At 42.2% G+C, this 25,273-nt stretch overlaps 1 protein-coding gene across 1 annotated transcript in view; it reads right to left on the bottom strand.

Moving 5' to 3' along the window:
- LOC116970877 (synuclein alpha interacting protein) overlaps positions 1-25,273 on the bottom strand; it is a 68,815-nt gene that overhangs the window by 31,660 nt on the left and 11,882 nt on the right. The window contains exons 2-5 of the mRNA XM_033017501.1: positions 24,691-24,763; positions 13,811-14,673; positions 11,979-12,158; positions 7,915-8,028 (exon numbers count right to left, since the gene is read on the bottom strand). Coding sequence (XP_032873392.1) covers positions 7,915-8,028; positions 11,979-12,158; positions 13,811-14,673; positions 24,691-24,763 — 1,230 coding nt within the window. The remainder of the gene's footprint in view (positions 1-7,914; positions 8,029-11,978; positions 12,159-13,810; positions 14,674-24,690; positions 24,764-25,273) is intronic.

Here is a 25,273-nt window from a genome sequence, read left to right as displayed (position 1 = left end):
TAAGTAGTGCCTTTCAACTTCATGCCACCATTTGCAGTAAGTAGTGCCTTTCAACTTCAAGCCAAAGCACCCAAGCCACCATTTGCAGTAAGTAGCGCCTTTCAACTTCATGCCATTTGCAGTAAATAGTGCCTTTCAATTCAAGCCAAAGCACCCAAGCCACCATTTGCAGCAAGTAGTGCCTTTCAACTTCAAGCTAAAGCACCCAAGCCACCATTTGCAGAAAGTAGTGCCTTTCAACCTCAAGCCAAAGCACCCAAGCCTCCATTTGCAGTAAGTAGTGCCTTCCAACTTCAAGCCAAAGCACCCAAGCCAATATTTGCAGAGTAGTGCCTTTCAACTTCATGCCACCATTTGCAGTAAGCAGTGCCTTTCAACTTCAAGCCAAAGCACCGAAGCCACCATTTGCAGTAAGTAGTGCCTTTCAACTACATGCCACCATTTGCAGTAAGTAGTGCCTTTCAATTCAAGCCAAAGAACCCAAGCCACCATTTGCAGTAAGTAGTGCCTTTCAACTTCAAACCAAAGCACCCAAGCCACCATTTGCAGCAAGTAGTGCCTTTCAACTTCAAGCCAAAGCACCCAAGCCACCATTTGCAGAAAGTAGTGCCTTTCAACCTCAAGCCAAATCCCAAGCCTCCATTTGCAGTAAGTAGTGCCTTTCAGCTTCAAGCCAAAGCACCCAAGCCAATATTTGCAGTGAGTAGTGCCTTTCAACTTCATGCCACCATTTGCAGTAAGCAGTGCCTTTCAACTTCAAGCCAAAGCACCGAAGCCACCATTTGCAGTAAGTAGTGCCTTTCAACTTCATGCCACCATTTGCAGTAAGTAGTGCCTTTCAATTCAAGCCAAAGAACCCAAGCCACCATTTGCAGTAAGTAGTGCTTTTCAACTTCAAACAAAGCACCCAAGACACCATTTGCAGTAAGTAGTGCCTTTCAACCTCAGGCCAAAGCACCCAAGCCACCTTTTGCAGTAAGTAGTGCCTTTCAACTTCATGCCACCATTTGCAGTAAGTAGTGCCTTTCAACGTCAAGCCAAAGCACCCAAGTCATCATTTGTAGTAAGAAGTGCCTTTCAACTTCAAGCCAAATCACCCAAGCCACCATTTGCAGTTAGTGCCTTTCAACTTCAAGCCAAAGCACCCAAGCCACCATATGCAGTAAGTAGCGCCTTTCAACTTCATGCCACCATTTGCAGTCAGTAGTGCCTTTCAACTTCAAGCCAAAGCACCCAAGCCACCATTTGCAGTAAGTAGTGCCTTTCAACTTCATGCCATTTGCAGTAAATAGTGCCTTTCAATTCAAGCCAAAGCACCCTAGCCACCATTTGCAGTAAGAAGTCCTATTCAACTTCAAGCCAAAGTTCCAAGCCACCATTTGCAGTAAGTAGTGCCTTTCAACTTCATGCCACCATTTGCAGTAAGTGCCTTTCAACTTCAAGCCAAAGCTCCCAAGCCACCATTTGCAGCAAGTAGTGCCTTTCAACTTCAAGCCAAAGCACCCAAGCCACCATTTGCAGAAAGTAGTGCCTTTCAACCTCAGGCCAAAGCACCCAAGCTTCCATTTGCAGTAAGTAGTGCCTTCCAACTTCAAGCCAAAGCAACCAAGCCAATATTTGCAGAGTAGTGCCTTTCAACTTCATGCTACCATTTGCAGTAAGCAGTGCCTTTCAACTTCAAGCCAAAGCACCGAAGCCACCATTTGCAGTAAGTAGTGCCTTTCAACTTCATGCCACCATTTGCAGTAAGTAGTGCCTTTCAATTCAAGCCAAAGAACCCAAGCCACCATTTGCAGTAAGTAGTGCTTTTCAACTTCAAACAAAGCACCCAAGACACCATTTGCAGTAAGTAGTGCCTTTCAACCTCAGGCCAAAGCACCCAAGCCACCTTTTGCAGTAAGTATTGCCTTTCAACTTCATGCCACCATTTGCAGTAAGTAGTGCCTTTCAACATCAAGCCAAAGCACCCAAGTCACCATTTGCAGTAAGAAGTGCCTTTCAACTTCAAGCCAAATCACCCAAGCCACCATTTGCAGTTAGTGCCTTTCAACTTCAAGCCAAAGCACCCAAGCCACCATATGCAGTAAGTAGCGCCTTTCAACTTCATGCCACCATTTGCAGTCAGTAGTGCCTTTCAACTTCAAGCCAAAGCACCCAAGCCACCATTTGCAGTAAATAGTGCCTTTCAACTTCATGCCACCATTTGCAGTGTAGTGCCTTTGAACTTCAAGCCAAAGCACCCAAGCCACCATTTGCAGTAAGTAGCGCCTTTCAACGTCATGCCACCATTTGCAGTAAGTAGTGCCTTTCAACTTCAAGCCAAAGCACCCAAGTCACCATTTGCAGTGTAGTGCCTTTCAACTTCAAGCCAAAGCACCCAAGCCACCATTTGCAGTAAGTAGTGCCTGTCAACTTCAAGCCAAAGCACACAAGCCACCATCTGCAGTAAGTAGTGCCTTTCAACTTCAAGCCAAAGCACACAAGCCATCATATGCAGTAAATAGTGTCTTTCAACTGCAAGCCAAAGCACCCAAGCCACCATTTGCAGTAAGTAGCGCCTTTCAATTCAAGCCACCATTTGCAGTAAGTAGTGCCTTTCAACTTCATGCTACCATTTGCAGTAAGTAGTGCCTTTCAACTACATGCCACCATTTCCAGTAAGTAGTGCCTTTCAACTTCAAGCCAAAGCACCCAAGCCACCATTTGGAGTAAGTAGTGCCTTTCAACTTCAAGCCAAAACACCCAAGCAACCATTTGCAGTAAGTAGTGCCTATCAACTTCAAGCCACCATTTGCAGTAAGTAGTGCCTATCAATTTCAAGCCATATCACCCGCCACCATTTGCAGTAAGTAGTGCCTTTCAACTTCAAGCCACCATTTGCAGTGAGTAGTGCCTTTCAACTTCAAGCCAATGCACCCACGCTACCATTTGCAGTAAGTAGTGCCTTTCAACTTCAAGCCAAAGCACCCAAGCCACCATTTGCAGTAAGTAGCGCCTTTCAATTCAAGCCACCATTTGCAGTAAGTAGTGCCTTTCAACTTCATGCTACCATTTGCAGTAAGTAGTGCCTTTCAACTTCATGCCACCATTTCCAGTAAGTAGTGCCTTTCAACTTCAAGCCAAAGCACCCAAGCCACCATTTGGAGTAAGTAGTGCCTTTCAACTTCAAGCCAAAACACCCAAGCAACCATTTGCAGTAAGTAGTGCCTATCAACTTCAAGCCATATCACCCAAGCCACCATTTGCAGTAAGTAGTGCCTTTCAACTTCAAGCCACCATTTGCAGTAAGTAGTGCCTGTCAATTTCAAGCCATATCACCCGCCACCATTTGCAGTAAGTAGTGCCTTTCAACTTCAAGCCACCATTTGCAGTAAGTAGTGCCTATCAATTTCAAGCCATACCACCCAAGCCACCATTTGCCAGAAGTAGTGCCTTTCAACTACATGCCATCATTTGCAGTAAGTAGTGCCTTTCAACTTCAAGCCAAAGCACCCAAGCCACCATTTGCAGTAAGTAGTGCCTTTCAACCTCATGCCACCATTTGCAGTAAGTAGTGCCATTCAATGCATGCCACCATTTGCAGTAAGTAGTGCCTTTCAACTTCATGCTACCATTTGCAGTAAGTAGTGCCTTTCAACTTCATGCCACCATTTGGGTTAAGTAAGTAGTGCCTTTCAATTCAAGCCAAAATACCCAAGCCACCATTTGCAGTAAGAAGTGCCTTTCAACTTCAAGCCAAATCACCTAAGCCACCATTTGCAGTAAGTACTGCCTTTCAACTTCAAGCCAAAGCACCCAAGCCACCATTTGCAGTAAGTAGTGCCTTTCAACCTCATGCCACCATTTGCAGTAAGTAGTGCCTTTCAATTCAAGCCAAAGCACCCATGCCACCAATTGCAGTAAGTAGTGCCTTTCAACTTCAAGCCAAATCACCCGCCACCATTTGCAGTAAGTAGTGCCTTTCAACACATGCCACCATTTGCAGTAAGTAGTGCCTTTCAACTTCAAGCCAAAGCACCAAACCCACCATTTGCAGTAAGTAGTGCCTTTCAACTACATGCCACTATTTGCAGTAAGTAGTGCCTTTCAATTCAAGGCAAAGCACCCAAGCAACCATTTGCAGTAAGAAGTGCTATTCAACTTCAAGCCAAAGCTCCCAACCCACCATTTGCAGTAAGTAGTGCCTTTCAACTTCATGCCACCATTTGCAGTAAGTAGTGCCTTTCAACTTCAAGCCAAAGCTCCCAAGCCACCATTTGCAGTAAGTAGTGCCTTTCAACTTCAAGCCAAAGCACCCAAGCCACCATTTGCAGTAAATAGTGCCTTTAAACTTCAAGCCAAAGCTCCCACCACCATTTGCAGTAAGTAGTGCCTTTCAACTTCAAACCAAAGCTCCCAAGCCAACATTTGCAGTAAGTAGTGCCTTTCTACTTCAAGCCAAAGCACCCAAGCCATCATTTGCAGTAAGTAGTGCCTTTCAACTCCATGCCACCATTTGCAGTAAGTAGTGCCTTTCATCGTCAAGCCAAAGCACCCAAGCCACCATTTGCAGTTAGTGCCTTTCAACTTCAAGCCAAACCACCCAAGCCACCATATGCAGTAAGTAGTGCCTTTCAACTTCAAGCGAAGCACCCAATCCGCCATTTGCAGTAAGTAGTGCCTTTCAACTTCAAGCCAAATCACCCATGCCACAATTTGCAGAAAGTACAGGTGCACAGCCTTTTATCCGGAGTTCCGGAAACCGAAAAGCTCCGAAAACCGGACATTTTTTCCAGGATGTCGTCTGCACACCAAAGCTCGCGTTTGGCGCCAAACTTGTCCCGAAATGACCCACGGTCAACCCAGGTCTGTACTACTGTAGCTGCTGCCTCCTCCGCGGAGACCGGGGAGACCCTTAAACATCGGTAAATCATTGCTTAAATGTTAGTCAGTTAGTTTGGAGGGCTTTTATGTGAAGGGGGAAACTTTAATTCTTAGTCCCCTACCTGGTCGGAGAGGCGGGGAGCGGGCAATGCCTTACCGGGTCGCCGTGCAGTAAGCTCCGGAGCGCTGTGGCCGCCGGCTCCCAACATCGCGGAGCTGGGGCTGCAGGCGTCCGGCCGCGGGCGGCGCCGGTTGTAGCTCCGACCCCGGCGACTCTACCCCTGGCTGCGCGGTGCTCCAAATCCAGTGCGGCCCGTGGCCCGCAGCCCCAGCTCCGCGATGTTGTGTGTCGGCGGCCACAGCGCTCCGGCGCTTACCGCACGGCGACCCGGTAAGGCATTGCCCGCTCCCCGCTGGTATCCCAGCACTGCGACGCCGCCGACTCCCAACATCGGGGAGCTGGGGCTGCGGGCGTCTGGCCGCAGGCGGCGCTGGATTTGGAGCTGGATTTGAAGTTTCCCCCTTCACCCCCCCCCCCCCCCCCACCACATAAAATCCCTCCAAACTAACTGACTAACATTTAAGCAATGATTTACAATGATTCCCCGGTCTCCGGGGAGGAACCAGCCGCTCCAGACTTTTCAAGCCGCCTAATCTACCTACCTAATCTACGCTAAAAATCTTCCATTCGGAAAGCCGAAAAATTCCGAAATCCGAGAAGTGTCTGGTCCCAAGGCTTTCGGATAAAAGGTTGTGCACCTGTAGTGCCTTTCAACTTCAAGCCAAAGCACCCAAGCCACCATATGCAGTAAGTAGTGCTTTCAACTTCAAGCAAAGCACCCAAGCCACCATTTGCAGTAAGTAGTGCCTTTCAACTTCAAGCCAAAGCACCCAAGCCACCATTTGCAGTAAGTAGCGCCTTTCAACTTCATGCCACCATTTGCAGTCAGTAGTGCCTTTCAACTTCAAGCCAAAGCAACCAAGCCACCATTTGCAGTAAATAGTGCCTTTCAACTTCATGCCACCATTTGCAGTATAGTGCCTTTGAACTTCAAGCCAAAGCACCCAAGCCACCATTTGCAGTAAGTAGCGCCTTTCAACTTCATGCCACCATTTGCAGTAAGTAGTGCCTTTCAACTTCAAGACAAAGCACCCAAGCCACCATTTGCAGTGTAGTGCCTTTCAACTTCAAGCCAAAGTGCCCAAGCCACCATTTGCAGTAAGCAGTGCCTTTCAACTTCAAGCCAAAGCACCCAAGCCAACATTTGCAGTGAGTAGTGCCTTTCAAATTCATGCCTCCATTTGCAGTAAGTAGTGCCTTTCAACTTCAAGCCAAATCACCCAAGCCACCATTTGCAGTAAGTAGTGCCATTCAACTTCATGCCAAAGCACCCACCATTTGCAGTAAGTAGTGCCTTTCAACCTCAAGCCAAAGCACCCACCATTTGCAGTAAGTAGTGCCTTTCAACCTCAAGCCAAAGCACCCAAGCCACCATGTGCAGTGAGTACTGCCTTTCAACTTCAAGCAATACACCCAAGCCACCATTTGCAGTAAGTAATGCCTTTCAACTTCAAGCCAAAGCACCCAAGCCACCATTTGCAGTAAATAGTGCCTTTCAACGTCATGCCACCATTTGCAGTAAGTAGCGCCTTTCCACTTTAAGCCAAAGCTCCCAAGCCACCATTTGCAGTAAGTAGTGCCTTTCAACTTCAAGCCAAAGCACCCAAGCCACAATGTGCAGTAAGTAGTGCCTTTCAACTTCAAGCAAAACACCCAAACCACCATTTGCAGTTAGTGCCTTTCAACTTCAAACCAAAGCACCCAAGCTACCATTTGCTGTAAGTAGTGCCTTTCAACTTCAAACCAAAGCACCCAAGCTACCATTTGCTGTAAGTACTGCCTTTCAACTTCAAGCCAAAGCACCCTGCCACCATTTGCAGCAAGTAGTGCCTTTCAACTTCATGCCACCTTTTTCTGTAAGTAGTGACTTTCAACTTCAAGCCAAAGCACCCAAGCCACCATTTGCAGTAAGAAGTGCCCTTCAACCAAGCAAAACACCCAAGCCACCATTTGCAGTAAGTAGTGCCTTTCAACTTCAAGCCAAAGCGCCCAAACAACCATTTGCAGGCAGTGCCTTTTTACTTTAAACAAACCATATTTTCATTTTTAAAACACATGAAGTGGACTCAGTTGTGTAGACATTTGTTCAGTGTTATTCAGAGCTCAGAGACGTGACCATTGGCTTCATCCATCTTGCAGAGACTGAGTGAGGCACACCACTTCCTGGTTTTATAGTCCCTCCCCCTCCCTCCAGCAGGGGCAGCAGAGAGAATGGTGAATTTTTAAAAAACATTAATATCTCTCTGATTTGTCATTGATGGGAAAAATCCTCTGCACCCGTAATGCGGAGGGGGGCTCTGAGCGAGGTAGCTAAAAATGACGGCCGTAGGTGGCGCCATTCTGTCGGAAATCGCAGCACAGTGGGCCAAAAGCGGTCAAGATCAGAGTTTTAGTAATATAGATAACAATGGATCCAGCACCAATCCCTCTGATCACCGGCTCACAATCTGAAATACAATTCTCCACGACCACCCGTACTCTTCGCACCAAGCCAATATGGTATCCACTTAGCTAGCTCACCATGGATCCCATGTGATCGAAACTTCCAGACAAGTCTACCATTGGTAACTTGTCAAAGGCTTTGCTAAAGTCCATGTTGCCTCCATCAGCACCTCATGCTAGCTTCCATGAACTTCTCCACCGTAAATACAGATAAGAAATATTCAATTAAGATCTCATCCATCTCCTGTGACTTCACACATGGAGTACCACGTATGCCTTAAAGGGCCCTATTCCCTCCCTAATCACCCTTCTGGTCTTAATAAACATAAGATTCTCCCTTACCTATTAAAGCTAAATCATGTCATATTTCTGTCTTCCTGATTTTATTCATATTCATCTGAAATATAAGATACACATCCACCTATAAGACTCACATAAGGCATTAGATCGTATGTCAAAGCATTTTTAAAAATTCATCACAAGCCTACCTGACCATGGCATGCTGCATAATGTATAAGAGCAGGGTAACCATCTGAAGGACTCAGTTCAGCAATGGCTTCAGTCTCACTCATCAGCCAACGAAGGCATTCAAGTTTTCCTTCCTAAAGGCACACAAACAAAGATTGGATTTCAAAACATCTTTGAATGTTTTGTCAATATACAATGTCTCTTGAATTTGTGATGTGACAGCTCCAAAATATCTGTATAATTTCAAGTTTTCAAACAGTTATTTTAGATTATTATGGAACTTTAGAGGATTAAATATATTAGTGCACACATTAATTATAAGAATAAAGGGACATCTTCTGCTATTTTTCAAAATACTAACGGAGGAGACCAAATTTGCAGCACTCTCTTTTGTTACAAACCATTACACAATAATCTTAGAACTTTGACTATTGTAAAACGTCCCATTCAAGATACCTAAAAGCTTAATAAAAGAGCACCAATAACTGTGAGGAACTTGGGTTCAAGAGCACAAACTGGTTCCAAGCATGTTTGGGAAATGCCAAGTAGCATTTCTTTTCATTAAAGGTGGCCAACTGCTAACAGAGCTTCAACAAGAGCATCTTAGTACGTCTAATAATGTGAACTCTTAACATTACATAAATGTTATATACAAGCGATATTCTTTGAGTGAAATAAAATGTGCTCTTTTTTTTGATATTTATTTATTTTATATCATATTTTCATACAACATATTGCCAATTGAGTCGATGTCTGCTCACAAAGCAATTCTATAATTTCACTTATTTTTCCTGCAATCTCTTCTCCTCACATTCCATCATATCCCCTCAGATTCTACTGCTCACCAAAAAACTTGTGGCAAATTACAGTAGCCATTTAACCAACTATGCCTTTGAGTTATGAGAGGAAATAAAAACACTTGGATGAAATCCATACATTCACAGAAAGAATGTGCAAACTCCCCGCCGTCTAATGTCAGGATTGTAACGTGGTCGTTTAAACTAAACAGCAGATTTACTAATTGTGCTGATAACCATTTAAAAAAGTGGGTGAAAGTTGGAGAGGTTATTCCACATTAGTAATTCTTTCTCAAGGAGAGGCAAAAAAATTCTAAGGTTCAAGAAGCAAAAATCCAGGGTGAATCCACCTGCAGAAAGATCTGTGCTTCTGAGTTTCAAAGCATTCTTTCATTGATATTATATTTCATTCCTGAGCGGGGACAAGAGTAAGCGGACACTCTTTTGCCCATCTCATCTATTTTACCACAAGGCATTGTAGAGATAAACTAGACTAAGTGGGACCCGTTGGGTCCCATTCTCACACGGGAGGCCTGGTTCTCCAATGCAATATTCCACTACTCAACCATAGACCCAGGTTAGGAGGCAGTGGCCATAATATGATCAGGTTTCAACTACAATTGGAGAGGGAGAAGGGTAGATTGGGGGTGTCAGTGTTACAGTTGAATAAAGGGGGCTATGGGGCCATGAGGGAGGAGCTGGCCAAAGTTGATTGGAAAGATGCCGTAGCAGGGATGACAGTGGAACAACAATGGCAGGTTTTTCTAGTAATAATACAGAAGGTGCAGGATCAGTTCATTCCTAGGAGGAAGAAAGATTCCAAGGGAAGTAAGGGGCGACCGTGGCTGACAAGGGACGTCAGGGACAGTATAAAAATAAAAGAGAAGTACAATGTAGCAAAGATGAGCGGGAAGCAAGAGGATTGGGTAATGTTTAAAGAGCAACAGAAGATAACTTAAAAGACAATACAGGGAGAAAATATGAGGTACGAAGGTAAGCTAGCCAAGAATATAAAGGAGGATAAAAAGCTTCTTCAGGTATGTGAAGAAAAAATTAGGGGAGTGGGCAGATGAAGTTTAATGTGGATAAATATGAGGTTATCCACTTTGGTATTAAAAGCAGGAAGGCAGTTTACTATCTAAATATCGTCAAGTTGGGAAAAGGGGAAGTACAAGGGGATCTGGGGGTCCTTGTTCATCAGTCTATGAAAGTAAGCATGCAGGTACAGCAGGCAGTAAAGAAAGCGAATGGCATGTTGGCCTTTATAAGAGGAGTCGAGTATAGGAGCAAAAAGGTCCTTCTGCAGTTGTACAGGGCCCTAGTGAGACCACACCTGGAGTATTGTGTGCAGTTTTGGTCCCCTAATTTGAGGAAGGACATTCTTGCTATTGAGGAAGTGCAGCGCAGGTTTACAAGGTTAATTCCCGGGATGGCGGGAGTGTCATATGCTGAGAGAATGGAGCGGCTGGCCTTGTACACTCTGGAGTTGAGAAGGATGAGAGGGTATCTTATTGAAACATATAAGATTGTTAAGGGTTTGGACACGCTAAAGGCAGGAAACATGTTCCTGATGTTGGGCGAGTCCAGAACCAGGGGCCACAGTCTAAGAATAAGGGGAAGCCATTTAGAACGGAGACGAGGAAACACTTTTTCTCACAGAGAGTTGTGGAATTCTCTGCCTCAGAGGGCGGTGGAGGCTGGTTCTCTGGATACTTTCAAGAGAGAGATAGATAGGGCTCTTAAAGATAGCGGAGTCAGGGGATATGTGGAGGGCAGGAACGGGGTACTGATTGGGGATGATCAGCCATGATCACATTGAATGGCAGTGCTGGCTCGAAGGGCCGAATTGCCTACTCATGTACCTATTGTCTATTGACTCACAGCTTCTGGGCTCACTACTCACTGCTTCTGGGCTCACTACACACTACTCACAGCTTCTGGACTCACTACTCACAGCTTCTGGACTCACTACTCACAGCTTCTGGACTCACTACTCACAGCTTCTGGACTCACTACTCACAGCTTCTGGACTCACTACTCACAGCTTCTGGACTCACTACTCACAGCTTCTGGACTCACTACTCACAGCTTCTGGACTCACTACTCATGGCTTCTGGACTCACTACTCATTGACTCATGGCTTCCGGACTCACTGACTGACTCACGGTTTCTGGACTCAGCCCGGCCTCCGGGGATTTATTCTCCTCGCCCCGGTGATTGATAGCGAGTGCCGGAAGGGGCGTTGCCTTCCTGGCGACTGACAGGAGAGAAGACCAATGCTGATCGTACAATTTTTAAACCTTCATCACTTTTGTAATATTCCATCGATCGGAACAAAACTTGATGCGCTTGGAGCACAGGTGAACGGTGAGTAAGGTGACGAAAAATCGTCGCGCTATCAGGTACTATTTTAGCGCAACTTTAAAAACGCAAACCGGAAGAAGACAAGACGAGAGTTTTAGTTAAGTATAGATACTCGTCTACATCTGCAATTCCTCCAAAAACATTATTATTGGTTGTGTATGACCTTCGCGATCTTGACAACAGGATTTGGACCTATTCTGGGCCGAGAGAAAGTCCAAAATGTTGGAGGAACATCAATCCAAAAGTTTAGAATCCACAATGGGTCTATTAGTTATATTCGCAGATATCAGCCGATAAGTTTGTAAGTCAAAAAAGCAGAATTAGGCCATTCAGCCCACCAAGTCTACTCTGCCATTCAATCTATCTTTTCTTCTAGCACTTTGGTCCCAGACTCCCCCATATGTGGAAACATCCTCTTCACATGCACTCTCTCTAGGCCATTCATTATTCAGTAGGTTTCAATGAGATCTGCTCTCATCCTTCTAAACACCATTGAGTACAGGTCCAGAGCCATCAAACACTCCTCATACATTAAACCAATCAAACCCCGGGATCATTCTTGTAAACATCTGGACCCTCTCCAATGCCAGCACATCCTTCCTCAGATATGGGGCCCAAAACTGTTCACAATATTCCAAATGTGGCCTGACCATCGTCTTATAAGCCTCAGCATTACATCCTTGCTTATATATTCTAGTCCTCTCAAAGTGAATGCTAGCAGTGCATTTGCCTTCCAAGCATTGCCAGCCTCATCAAACTTTAGGTCTATTATTTACCCACAGAATTAGTCAGCTTGTTTTTCTACCATTGAGTGAAAAGCCAAAAATGCTGGAAGTCTGAAATTGATTTGAAAGGTGGACGGTCGGAAACATTGATTTTCTTAAGAATTTACTGCATTTACTGTTTTATTTCACATAACTTACCTTTACAGCTAATGAAGATGGCGTTAGTTTCTCATTGTTACGTTCTGTCAAGCATTCCTCTGCCATTAAGGTGGTCAGATGCTGCAAACTTTCAAGATGTCCTTGTGAGGCTGCAATGTGCAGTAGATTATTTCCATGTTCATCGTGAATCTTCTCCAAATTGTCAACGGCTAAGTGGGGCTTATAGTTATATGGGCATCAGAGAAAAGATAGTCAATGATGTGAATATATATCACTTAATTTTTTTAATCAGATTTCAAGTTCAGATGTTTGCATTTTGATTGAACATAATTAGAAATATTTAGCAAATATTTGAAGAGTTTTTTTACTTGCCAGGTAGAATTTAAATTAAAAACTACTTTGTTGCAAGCCCTATGTCAAAATGGCAGATTTAACCTCAGTATAGTGACAATAATTTCCAAAGTAATTATGTTTGAAATGTTCATTTACTAACGTCAGAAGAGTCTAACAGTTTGCAAAATTATTGGAGCTGCTTCCGCCTGTGAACACCATACATCAACGGCAATACCGCTAGAATACCGCTAGCGAGAATCTCGCTAGAATTTAGGAGATTGAGGGGGGATCTTATAGAAACTTACAAAATTCTTAAGGGGTTGGACAGGCTAGATGCAGGAAGATTGTTCCCGATGTTGGGGAAGTCCAGGACAAGGGGTCACAGCTCAAGGATAGAGGGGAAATCCTTTAGGACTGAGATGAGAAAAACATTTTCACACAGAAGAGTGGTGAATCTCTGGAACTCTCTGCCACAGAAGGTAGTTGAGGCCAGTTCATTGGCTTTATTTAAGAGGGAGTTAGATGTGGCCCTTGTGGCTAAAGGGATCAGGGGGTATGGAGAGAAGGTAGGTACGGGATACTGAGTTGGATGATCAGCCATGATCATATTGAATGGCTCGAAGGGCCGAATGGCCTACTCCTGCACCTATTTTCTATGTAATACTGACATCTAACAACCCTCATAGAGATTCCAACTTTACTTACAGTATTTTTGAATTATGATTTATTTTATTCATATCCAACCCTAGCTGAAAGCTAATTGACTGTGATGTGAAAATAAATATTAATCTGTGCTTTTAAATGTCTATAACATCCAAAAAATATTAAACTGCAGTATAAAATTACTTAATGACTACCAACCAATACTGCGTCTTTGAAGAACTATTTTTCTTGTACCCTTCCTTTCAGCTGTTTTGAATATATTAGTTCCTCAAATGTATTTTGATGTTAACAGATCTCCCATCAAATACTTTGCTTTTGCGTCATTCTATTTTTGTAAATTATGCTAGTTAAGCCACAACGTCAACACAGCTATTGCCTTTGAATAATCTTAAACTAAAACATACTTATGAATGACCTAATGTATAAACACATTTTTATGAGTCATGCTTGCATCTTGTGTGCGCAGATATCCTACAAAGGGAAGACAATAATGCAATAATAGCAACCAGGCCAATTGCAATGGATATGAAACAGATCAGATAAATAGCTTCAGTACTGGTTACAATAATCCCAAAACTGTCTCACGTAACTTATTTAAACAATGGAAACATTTCATATTGACAGCAAAAATGTTATTTCCTCAACTAAAATAGCACTATATGAATAATCCAATTACTAGCTTTATTCAACAATTAAAGATTAAAGGCAAAACAGGTTTAGTGGCCTTCTGCTGGAATAATGTTGAAAACTCAAAAGATCTCATAACTTCATTGAATATAAAATGGTCTTGATCGCAACAAAATTTTAAAACGTGCCATTTGAAATATGCCATTTTTAAAACATTAGTTGACAGTGACGTCAAATCATATACTTACCAAAAGTGAAATCTGTCCTTCTCTGACTATATTTAAAATGCTTTTAACATTTTTTGCTTCCTCACTCTTCTCTCCAGATCCTCCCACGGTAATCCCATTTGTACTACCATTGCCTTCTTCTACTTTGCTCCCCACTGACGATTGCAGAGACAAAGACCTGTTTGGTAGTGAGTTTGGTATCGCACTGACAACTTTATAGCCATGTGGATCAACAAACAAAGTTCTGCTGACTGAGCTTTTATCCTGGGCTTCAGCATCATACACAGCATTCTCATGCACAGAACTCTCTAAATTTCCAGTTGCTTGCCCTTGTTGGTTTGTGGCATTTGGTTTTAATTTCCTCAATTCCAAGTTATTTACTGGCGACAAAATACAAAATTGTGTTAAGTTGGAAGATGGGTTCTCAGCTTTCACTGCTGTGCAGACCCTGCTTCCATCATCTCTCATATCCATGCTTGTGTGACTCTCCAGGGCAGCCTTTTTGAAAGGACTACATTTCTGGGAAGGAAAGTGGCTTAATTTGATATAAGGCACATCCAAAATTTCGTCCATATCCAAATCATAGTGTTCAAGTTCATCAAGCAAAGTGTTGGTCTGAGTGTCTTTGATCCTAAAGCACTGTCCATTGTTGTGGCACGAGGTATTGAACAGGTTTGGATTTTCAGTATCCTCTTGCTTTTTATAATCACTCTTAAGTTCATGCTCTTCAATGTTCTTGTCATTGTCAGGTTTTTCTGGTTGATGCTTGAGAGGTGAAACTCGTTTCACGGGTCTGAATTTACTGTATACATCTGCATTCCCTTTGGATTTTATTCCACTGCCAACAGATGCTGTACTTCCAGAAGGCCAATTTGAACTAGAAACTGAATGTTAGATCAAAATCATAAGTAAATAAAACTGTTCATAAACTGTTCTTTCAATAAATCCATTTCCACACACAAATAAATTGCACTCTCACTTTGCTTGACATGAAATGTCACCTTTCCATGTTCTCCAGAGATGTTGCCTGACCTGCTGAGTAACTACAGACTTTGTGGTCTTTAGTGCATTAATCACCATCTGCAGTTCCTAGTTTTTACTCTTTTTTTCTTGGTGGCAGGCAGGTAATGACTGGAGGGGTACAGCAGAGATCTGTGCTGGAATCCCAACCATTCAAGGTACATAGTAATGAATTAGATGAATTAATTAAATGTAATGGCTCTAACTGCGCATGTGACAAAAAGCTGGGTGGGAATGTGAGCGATAAGGAGGTTTCAAAGAAGCTCCAGTGTTCAGGCCAGGAAGTGGAAAATTGCATGGCTGATAAAGTATAATGTGGATATACAAAGGATTATGCACATGGGTGGCAATAAGAGGAAGGCAGATCATTATCAGAACTGTGTCAGATTAAGAAATGAGAGGGCGACAATGAGATGTGCATCATTTGCTGAAAGCAAGCATCGAAGTGGTGCAGGTGATTAGAAAGGTAAATGGTAGATTGATCTTCACAGTACGGAAGGTTAAAAACACAAAATTCTGGAAACACTCAGCAGGTCAGACAGCATGGTTTTGTTAGGACAAAGACATTATTTGTAATATTGGATCATAACATTACGTGATAGGAGTACAATTAGGCCGTTCGGCCCATCGTCTACTTTGCCATTCAATCATGGCTGCTTTATCTCTCCTTCCTAACCCCATTCTCCTGCCTTCTCCCCATAACCTCTGACATCCGTACTAATCAAGAATCTGACTTAAATATATCCAGTGACTTTGCCTCCCAGCCTTTTGTGGCAAAGAATTCCAGATTCACCACCCTCTGACTAAATAAATTCTGCATCTCCTTCCTAAAAGAATGTCCTTTAATTCTGAGGCTATGACCTCTAGTCCTAGACTCACCCACAATTTGTGTTACTCTCTACCTTAGCATAGCCTAACCTGTATTTCATAATCTTTTACACTGCTTTGTCACTATCATCACTTTCTAACTGCCACCATTCGCCCACCTTGTGTAACAAAAGCAATTTGTTAGTTTTAGCTTTTATTTAAAAAAAAAGATACAGCGTGAAAAGAGGCGCATCGGCCCACCGAATCTGGGCCGACCAATGATCAGCCATACACTATATCCTACACACTGGAGGTAATTTTTACACAAGCTAATTAACCTACAAACTTGCATGTCTTTGGAAATCGGAACAACCAGAGAAAACCCACATGGTTACAGGGAGAAATTACAAACTCCGTAGAGACAGCACCCATAGTCAGGATCGAACCCATTGTCTCTGATGCTGTAAGGCAGTAACTCTTATGTTGTACCATAGTGCCACCCACTGTTTGTCTTCCTTTTCCACTTTTAATGAAGGGTCTTCAACAGCAATGTACTCAGATTCTCTTTCCATAAACGCTACCTGACCTGCTGAGCATTTCCACCATTTTTGTCTTTATTTCAGATTTCTAGTGTCTGCAGTTTGTTTTATTTCCCCTTACAGGATCAGCAATGGCAGGAATTTCTGGGCATAATCCAGAAGACACAGGATCATTTCAATCCAAAAAGAAAGAAAGATTCTAAGGGGAGTAGGAGGCAACCGTGGCTGACAAGAGAAGTTAGGGATAGAATAAAACTAAAAGAAAAGATGTATAACACAGCAAAGAGTAGCCGGAAGCCAGAGGATTGGGTAACTTTCATTGGACAACAGAAGGAAACAAAACGGGCAATACAGGCTGAAGAGATGAAGTACGAAGGGAATCTGGCCAGGAATATAAAGAAGGACAGTAAAAGCTTCTTTAGATATGTTAGGGGAAAAAGAGTAGCAAAGTCAAATGTGGGTCCCTTGAAGGCAGACACGGGTGAAATTATTATGGGCAACAAGGAAATGGCAGAAGAGTTGAATAGGTACTTCGGATCTGTCTTCACTAAGGAAGACACAAACAATCTCCCAGATGTACTGGAGGACAGAGGATCTAAGGGGCTAGAGGAACTGAAATAAATTTTCATTAGGCGAGAAATAGGGTAGGCTAATGGGACTGAAGGATGATAAATCCTCTGGACCTGATGGTCTGCATCTCAGGGTCATCAGGGAGGTGGCTCTAGAAATAGTGGACGCATTGGTGATCATTTTCCAATGTTCAATAGATTCAGGATCAGTTCCTGTGGATTGGAGGATAGCTAATGTTAACCTACTTTTCAAGAAAGGAACGAGGGAGAAAACGGGGAATTACAGACCAGTTAGCCTGACTTCGGTGGTGGAAAAGATGCTGGAGTCAATTATTAAAGAGGTAATAATGAGGCTTTTGGATAGCAGTAAAAGAATTAGTCCAAGTCAACATGGATTTATGAAAGGGAAATAATGCTTGACTAATCTTCTGGAATTTTTTGAGGATGTGAAAAGTAAAATGGATGAAGGGGTGCAAGTGGATGTAGTGTATCTAGACTTTCAGAAAGCCTTTGACAAGGTCCCGCACGGGAGACTGGTGACTAAAATTAGAGCACATGGTATTGGGAGTAGGGTGTTGACATGCATAGAAAATTGGTTGGCAGACCGGAAGCAAAGAGTAGGAGTGAACGAGTCCTTTTCAGAATGGCAGGTAGTGGTGAGTGGAGTGCCGCAAGGCTCGGTGTTGGGGCCGCAACTGTTTACCATATATATTAATGATTTGGAAGAGGGAATTAGGAGCAACACCAACAAGTTTGCGGATGACACAACGCTGGGTGGCAGTGTGAACTGTGAAGAGGATGTTAGGAGGTTGCAGGGTGACCTGGACAGGTTGAGTGAGTGGGCAGATGCGTGGCAGATGCAGTATAATATAGATAAATGTGAGGTTATCCACTTTGGCGGCAAAAACAAGGGGGCAGATTATTAACTCAATGGGGTTAGGTTAGGTAAGGGGGAGGTGCAACGAAACCTGGGCGTCCTTGTGCACCGGTCACTGAAAGTTGGCTTACAGGTACAGCAGGCATTGAAGAAAGCTAATGGAATGTTGGCCTTCATAACAAGAGGATTTCAGTATGAGAGTAAAGAGGTTCTTCTGCAGTTGTTTAGGGCTCTGGTGCGGCCACAGCTGGAGTATTGGGTACAATTTTGGTCTCCTAATTTGAGGAAGGACATCCTTGTGATTGAGGCAGTGCAGCGTAGGTTCACGAGATTGATCCCTGGGATGGCAGGACTATCATATGAGGAAAGATTGAAAAGACTAGGCTTGTATTCACTGGAGTTTAGAAGGATGAGGGGGATCTTATAGAAACATATAAAATTATCTAAGTATTGGACAAGCTAGATGCAGGAAAAATGATCCCAATGTTGGGCGAGTCCAGAACCAGGGGCCACACAGTCTTAGAATAAAGGGGTGGGCATTTACGACTGAGGTGAGAAAAAACTTTTTCACCCAGAGAGTTGTGAATTTATGGAATTCCCTGCCACAGAGGGCAGTGGAGGCCAAGTCACTGGATGGATTTAAGAGAGAGTTAGATAGAGCTCTAGGGGCTAGTGTAGTCAAGGGGATATGGGGAGAAGGCAGGCACGGGTTATTGATTGGGGATGATCAGCCATGATCATATTGAATGGCGGTGCAGGCTCGAAGGGCCGAATGGCCTACTCCTGCACCTAATTTCTATGTTCTATGTTTCTATGTAAAAACAAGGGGGCAGATTATTAACTCAATGGGGTTAGGTTAAGTAAGGGGGAGGTGCAACGAAACCTGGGCGTGCACCGGTCACTGAAAGTTGGCTTACAGGTACAGCAGGCATTGAAGAAAGCTAATGGAATGTTGGCCTTCATAACAAGAGGATTTCAGTATGGGAGTAAAGAGGTTCTTCTGCAGTTGTTTAGGGCTCTGGTGCGGCCACATCTGGAGTATTGGGTACAATTTTGGTCTCCTAATTTGAGGAAGGACATCCTTGTGATTGAGGCAGTGCAGCGTAGGTTCACGAGATTGATCCCTGGGATGGCAGGACTATCATATGAGGAAAGATTGAAAAGACTAGGCTTGTATTCACTGGAGTTTAGAAGGATGAGGGGGTTCTTATAGAAACATATAAAATTATCTAAGTATTGGACAAGCTAGATGCAGGAAAAATGTTCCCAATGTTGGGCGAGTCCAGAACGAGGGGCCAAGTTCAAGTTCAAGTTCAAGTTAGTACACAGTCTTAGAATAAAGGGGAGGTCATTTAAGACTGAGGTGAGAAAAAACTTTTTCACCCAGTTGTGAATTTATGGAATTCCCTGCCACAGAGGGCAGTGGAGGCCAAGTCACTGGATGGATTTAAGAGAGAGTTAGATAGAGCTCTAGGGGCTAGTGTAGTCAAGGGATATGGGGAGAAGGCAGGCACGGGTTATTGATAGGGGACGATCAGCCATGATCACAATGAATGGCGGTGCTGGCTCGAAGGGCCGAATGGCCTCCTCCTGCACCTATTTTCTATGTTTCTATGATCTCTTGCTGCAATTGTCTGAAGCTGGGTGAAAACACAACTTGAGTATTGTATGCATGTTTGAGTCTTTATCTGAGGAACAATGTTCTTGCTCTGGAGGGAGTGCAGTGAATATTCACAGGTTTGATTCCTGAAATGGTAAGACTGAGGTATGAAGAAATAATGTGTCAATTAGATTTGTATTCAAAGCCAATCAGAAGAACACAAGAGGAAATTGGAGCAGGAATGGACCAGAAGGCCTTTGCAACTTGCCCTACCATTTAATGTAATCATGGTTGAACTGTGCTGTCATTAGTTCCTCTACTGTGCCATTTCTCCACGCCCCTCTATTCCTCAATCTATTAAATATTTATCCACCTCTACTTTAAATACTTCTAATAATCTAGCTTCCACCATCTACTGTGCAGAGTATTCCAGAGATTCACCACCCTCTGCTCAGACATTTCGACGTATCTCAGTTTTAAATAATCGCCCCCTTATCTTGCAGTTATCTCCCACAAGCTGAAACATCTCCATGTCTACCCTGTGTGTAGGAATGAACTGCAGATGTTGGTTTAAACCGAAGATAGGCACAAAAAGCTGGAGTAACTGAGCAGGACAGGCAGCAACTGGAGAGAAGGAATGGGTAACGTTTCGGGTCGCGACCCTTCTTCGGACTGAAAGTCATGGGAAAGGGAAACGAGAGATATAGACAAAGATGTAGAGAGATATAGAATATGAATTAAAGATATGAAAAAAAGTAATGATAATAAAGGAAATAGGTCATTGTTAGCTGTTTGTTGGGTGAAAACTAGAAGCTGGTGCATCTTGGCTGGGGGAGGGATGGAGAGAGAGGGTATGCCGGGGTTACTTGAAGTTAGAGAAATCAATACTCATACCACTGGGTTGTAAGTTGCCCTAGCAAAATGAGATGCTGTTCCTCCAATTAGTGTTTAGCCTCACTCTGAGAATGGAGGAGGCCTAGGACAGAAAGGTCAGATGGGAATGGGAAGGAGAATTAAAGTGTTTAGTAACTGGGAGATCAGGTAGGTCCAGGCGGGCTGAACGAAGGTGTTCAACAAAACAATCGCCCAGTCTACGTTTGGTCTTGCAGATGTATAAGAGTCGTTTTGCGGAACACCTTTCAGTCCATCTGGACTTATCCGTTGCTAAACACTTTAATTCCCCTTGATTGATTTCTCTAACTAAAAATGGGGATGGTTTGGAGAGGATGCAGAGGTGGTTTACCTGAATGCTGCCTGCATTAGATGGTTTCAGCTACAGGGAGAAGTTGGATAGACTTGGATTATTTTCTCTGGAACATCAAAGGCTCAGGGGAGACGAAAGTCTATAAAATTATGGCATAAATAGGGTAGACAGTCAGAATCTTATTCAGAGGGTGGAAATGTCCAACACTGGAGGGCCTAGTTTAGTTTAGAGATACTGGGGGAAACAGACCCTTCAGCCCACCGACCAGCGATTCCCACACATTAACACTATCCTACACATACTAGGGACAATTTACACTTGTACCAAGCCAATTAACTTACTAACCTGTAGGTATTTGGAGTATGTGAGGAAACCGAAGATCCCAGAGAAAACCCATGCGGTCACATGGCGAATGTACAAACTACGTACAGACAAGCACCTGTAGCCAGATCAAACCCAGGTCTCTGGCGCTGTAAGGCAGGAACTCTACCACTGCGCCGCCATGCAACCATAGCCACAAGGTGAGAGGGAAAATGTTCAATGAAGATGTGCGTGGCAAGGTTGTTTTTGTTTACACAGAGTAGTGGGAGCCTTCAACACATTGCCAGGGGTGGTGGTGGAGGCAGATAAAATAGTGGTGTTTAAGAGGATCTTAGATAGGCACATTGATGTGCAGAGAATAGAGGAATATGGATTATGTACATGCAGATGAGATCTGTTTAATTTGGTATCAAAGATAGACATAAAATGCTGGAATAACTCAGTGGGTCAAGCTGCATCTCCGGAGAACATGGAGATGTGATATTTGGGTTGGGGCCCTTCAGACTTCTCCAGAGTTGCTGCCTGGCCCACTGAGTTACTCCAACATTTTGTGTCTATCTTTGGTGTAAACCAGCATCTGCAGTTTATTTTTATTAATTTGCCATAATGTTTGGCACAAACATTGTGGGCTGATTGGCCTATTCCTGTGCTGTACTGTTCTATGTTCTAAAATTTATTCTGTTTGTAAAATTTATGGTATAGTGGAGTAAGTGATGGTTATCATGTGTGTCATATGTTCAGCACTAAATATTTTACCAACTTAATGCAAGTCAGCTTTTCAAAAATTACTTGTTATTAAACTACAACTTCAGCATAAAAATTAATGATATTCAAATATGAATTAGTAATGAAGAGGACATGCCAACAAATTATGAAGAGATGAATGAGGGAACAATGTCATTGTTGCAGCACAAACAAGAAAAATTGAAATGACTTTTTCAATTTAGCCTGATATTTGATTCAGCAGTTTTCAATTCAAAGTCAAATCTAAATCTGGTAATTAATGTACAACTATGCATTAGCATTTCAAGAAAAATCGATTCAGGTTACAGACGATAAATTATCTTAGTACACATTTTCTTTAACCATCTTACTTTTCTTTCCAATCAAGGATAAATAAAATATTGTAGTTTAAAAACAGAACAGTAACACACACAAGGAATTCATTGTTCCTTTTCGGATCTACAGTACAGAAGAGCTGGCTTTTACAGAGATGTGCTTTTATGTTGGTTTTATTTGCATGCAAAATTCCTTCCAAGTGATATTGAAGAATGGATGCCAGATGTTTTCTAGCTATTTTATACCGACAGGAATTATGAAATGTAGACAAGATCCTGTCCTGGATTTATAAAAACAATGCCATCCAAAGGCAAATCTAGATCTTCAAAGGATGCCAGATTTGGACTCTTTAAAACTACTATCCCACTTCACACTGCTACATAACAAATACACAAAGAAAATCTTTAAACCATTTCTTCTGTTGGAGAATAGCTAAAAAGAAAATCAAGTTCAACAGAAAAAAAAGGCCTCTAATTGCTAATGAGTAGAGCAAAAATTAGAGCAAAAATATAGGGTATAAAAATATTGTCCGTTCATTGTATAAAACAGTATATTTTATTTGATGCGCATTATATTTTTCTTAGCTCCCACATTATGCTGTCTTTAAACAAATATATAACCAATAAGATGATCTCCCTTTCCACCTGAAGACAATTTAAACTTGGCTTCTGCATCATGCACAAGGGATGCTATATAAAAGAGTGCCAAAATTATCAACTTGACATTTATAGTACTTTTGAATAGCTTAAGAGAGCATCTAGACTTAATAGGTATGAATAACGTTTAGTTTTGAAACATGAAAATAGATTACTAATATTATAAGTTCACCCAAAAATAATACCATTCAAAATTATTTCCATTTATTCTCCAAAATAAAGTATTTGCAGTTGTCAGATTACTATCTTTAAACTTCAATGTGGCTCAAGTAGCCAATTCCAAAAAAAAAAAAAAAAAAAAAAAAAAATCAGGCTTATTTGAGATCAAACTCCATATACGGTAAATAATATTTTATCTTTTTAAATCTTTAATAATATGAAAGACAATTAAAGTGCATCTGTGAAAATTCTGATATTTGATTATTCTTTTAACTGATAACATGCTATCAGCATGCAAAAATCACTCCAGAATAAGAACATTGTTTTTACAATAAAATCAAGTAAAAATAGCACACTCACCCGCCACTATTAAGTATTGGGAACAACCTTGGAGCTGCCAGTCTTCATAGCTGTTTAATTGTCATTCAACAAGTGGCAATACTTCAGAGCTATCATACAATTTGTTAGTGGCAAGATTGTTTTGTTGTGTATGATTCAGCATGGAAGCAAATCTTGCATTACAGTCCCACTTGGTTGGCACCACATTTTAAGGTATGCTCAATGCCACTTCTAGCACGCCATTCTGCACAAATCTTTGAGGCAACACTGTCCCCTGGCTCAACAGTGAGTGTACAGTGAAGGAGATGTCAGGCTATGAGATTACAGATTGTGGTTGTACACATTTCTACTGTTGCTTATCCATAGTGCCTCATGGCTGCCCAGCTTTCATCTGCTAAATCTGTTCTTAACCTGTCCTTACTTAAGACTATTGTATTTCCGAACAACTCGAGAAGAGTTTCGGCCCGAAACGTTACCTATTTCCTTCGCTCCATAGATGCTGTTGCACCCGCTGAGTTTCTCCAGCATTTTTGTGTACCTTCGATTTTCCAGCATCTGCAGTTCCTTCTTGAACTCAATGGAAGATGTCCTTGGTGTGAAGACAGAATTCTGTCTCCATTAGCATTGTTTCATGGCCTTTTCTATCAATGCTGTTTGTAGGTGTATCTATCAAATGGCAGACTGGGAAGATGAGGTCAAGTAAGTTCACCATATTGGTTCCTGCTGCAGACCCAGTCTGGCAGTTCCTCAGGACTTAGCCAGTTCAGTCTGTGTTAGTGGTACCAAGTCATTGTACATGATGAACTGAGGGGAAGTACAACGGGAGAAGCTGGAATTAAGCATGGCAGAGAAGAGGAATACTGACTTGATAGGGGATAGCGAGGAAGAGTGAGAGCACAATGTGTGAAGTTTGGAGGAACAGAAAGTGCGAGACAAAACGGTGAACAGAATGGAATTGTGTCTTACATTGTTGTCCAACGGAATGTGTAACGGTGTAAATGATGTGTAGGGGTGGAGGGAAGTCTGGATTGAATACTGGTAAAGAAACAAGCTACCTGAAGCAACGGTCTGAAAGTTTTTTTGATAATTTCATTGCCAAATTGTTTTCTTTGAAGATTAAAAGTATATTAATATGTGAAACCTGATGCACGTATCAATTATGGCAGATAAACAAGTATAAAGAAGCATATTATGCACTAAAAGTGAACTGAATACATTGATAAAGGTGGTGCCAGAGATACCCAGAGCACATATGTGAAGCATCCATTAGGCTAATTTTATACTGGTGCCTGAAACAATTTTATACTTGTGCCTGAAACGGATCATGGAAACAGATCATGTTCTGTTTCCATGATCCCTTCCTCCTCCAAAGCGACAGCAGCAAAGAATTTGCTTAAAATTTAAACATTATCACCACATACCAGGCATCCTTAGCTAACCAGATTTTGTGTCTGCCACAACCCTGAACTGCTCCCGACCATGATTATCCACTTGCCTAAATTATACCAAAAAGCCAATATTATCCACTTCAAGTCCTCATCAAGTTATTTTTTTAAATCTGCACAACCACTCAATAGGATAGGTCATTGTCCTGTTCGGAGTTATAAATGTAATTAATTCTTTAATTTTAATGCAGTAATAGGAATATTGACAACATTCAAAAATTAAACCAATTTTCAAATCCCATCATCACCATGAACGTTCTGCAAACTGACAAAGCACAAAACATAAACTATAAATTCTTTAAATACCTATTCGATCTTCATTCTGCATTTCAGATCTTTTGTACAGCTCAGGAAGGGCTTTTGCTGTGGAGCTGCCAAACTGGAGAGAAAGAAATTTTAGCAAAATTATACACTGGAGTATATGTGCAACATGTTTCTACGTTGTGCTGGAAGAATAAAGCGTTTTAATAGCTTTGTGGGGATGTCCCAGAGCACAATTCTGTTTTTTTGGGGTCCAATTTAAAATGGCAGACATCGACTTTCTGCAGAAAGACATGCTTCACATCAAAAAAAAATCAAACAAAGCATTTCAAACTTTTTAGACATTCTGCACGTACTAGCTATTTGAACAGCAGCTGTGACTGATTTATCAGAATTATATACAGGTATTCATCTTTTCAACTATGTAAACTGCAAGCAGAATAAAACACAGTTTATTAAATTAAGCACATTGGTTTATCAATCAAACATATTAAATTAAAATTAAAAGTAAACAACAATGAAAATAAGCAGCTCCATTCCAATAAATGGGGACATACTCAATGCACTAGCATAAGGTTGAAGACATGATTAGCATAAGGCTGTAGGACCAGATCCACCACCAGAGCTC

Source organism: Amblyraja radiata, chromosome 3 (assembly GCF_010909765.2).
Source record: "Amblyraja radiata isolate CabotCenter1 chromosome 3, sAmbRad1.1.pri, whole genome shotgun sequence".
NCBI lineage: Eukaryota > Metazoa > Chordata > Chondrichthyes > Rajiformes > Rajidae > Amblyraja > Amblyraja radiata.
The sequence above is the reverse complement of the archived record's forward strand: the minus strand, read 5'-3'. Positions and strand labels throughout refer to the sequence as shown.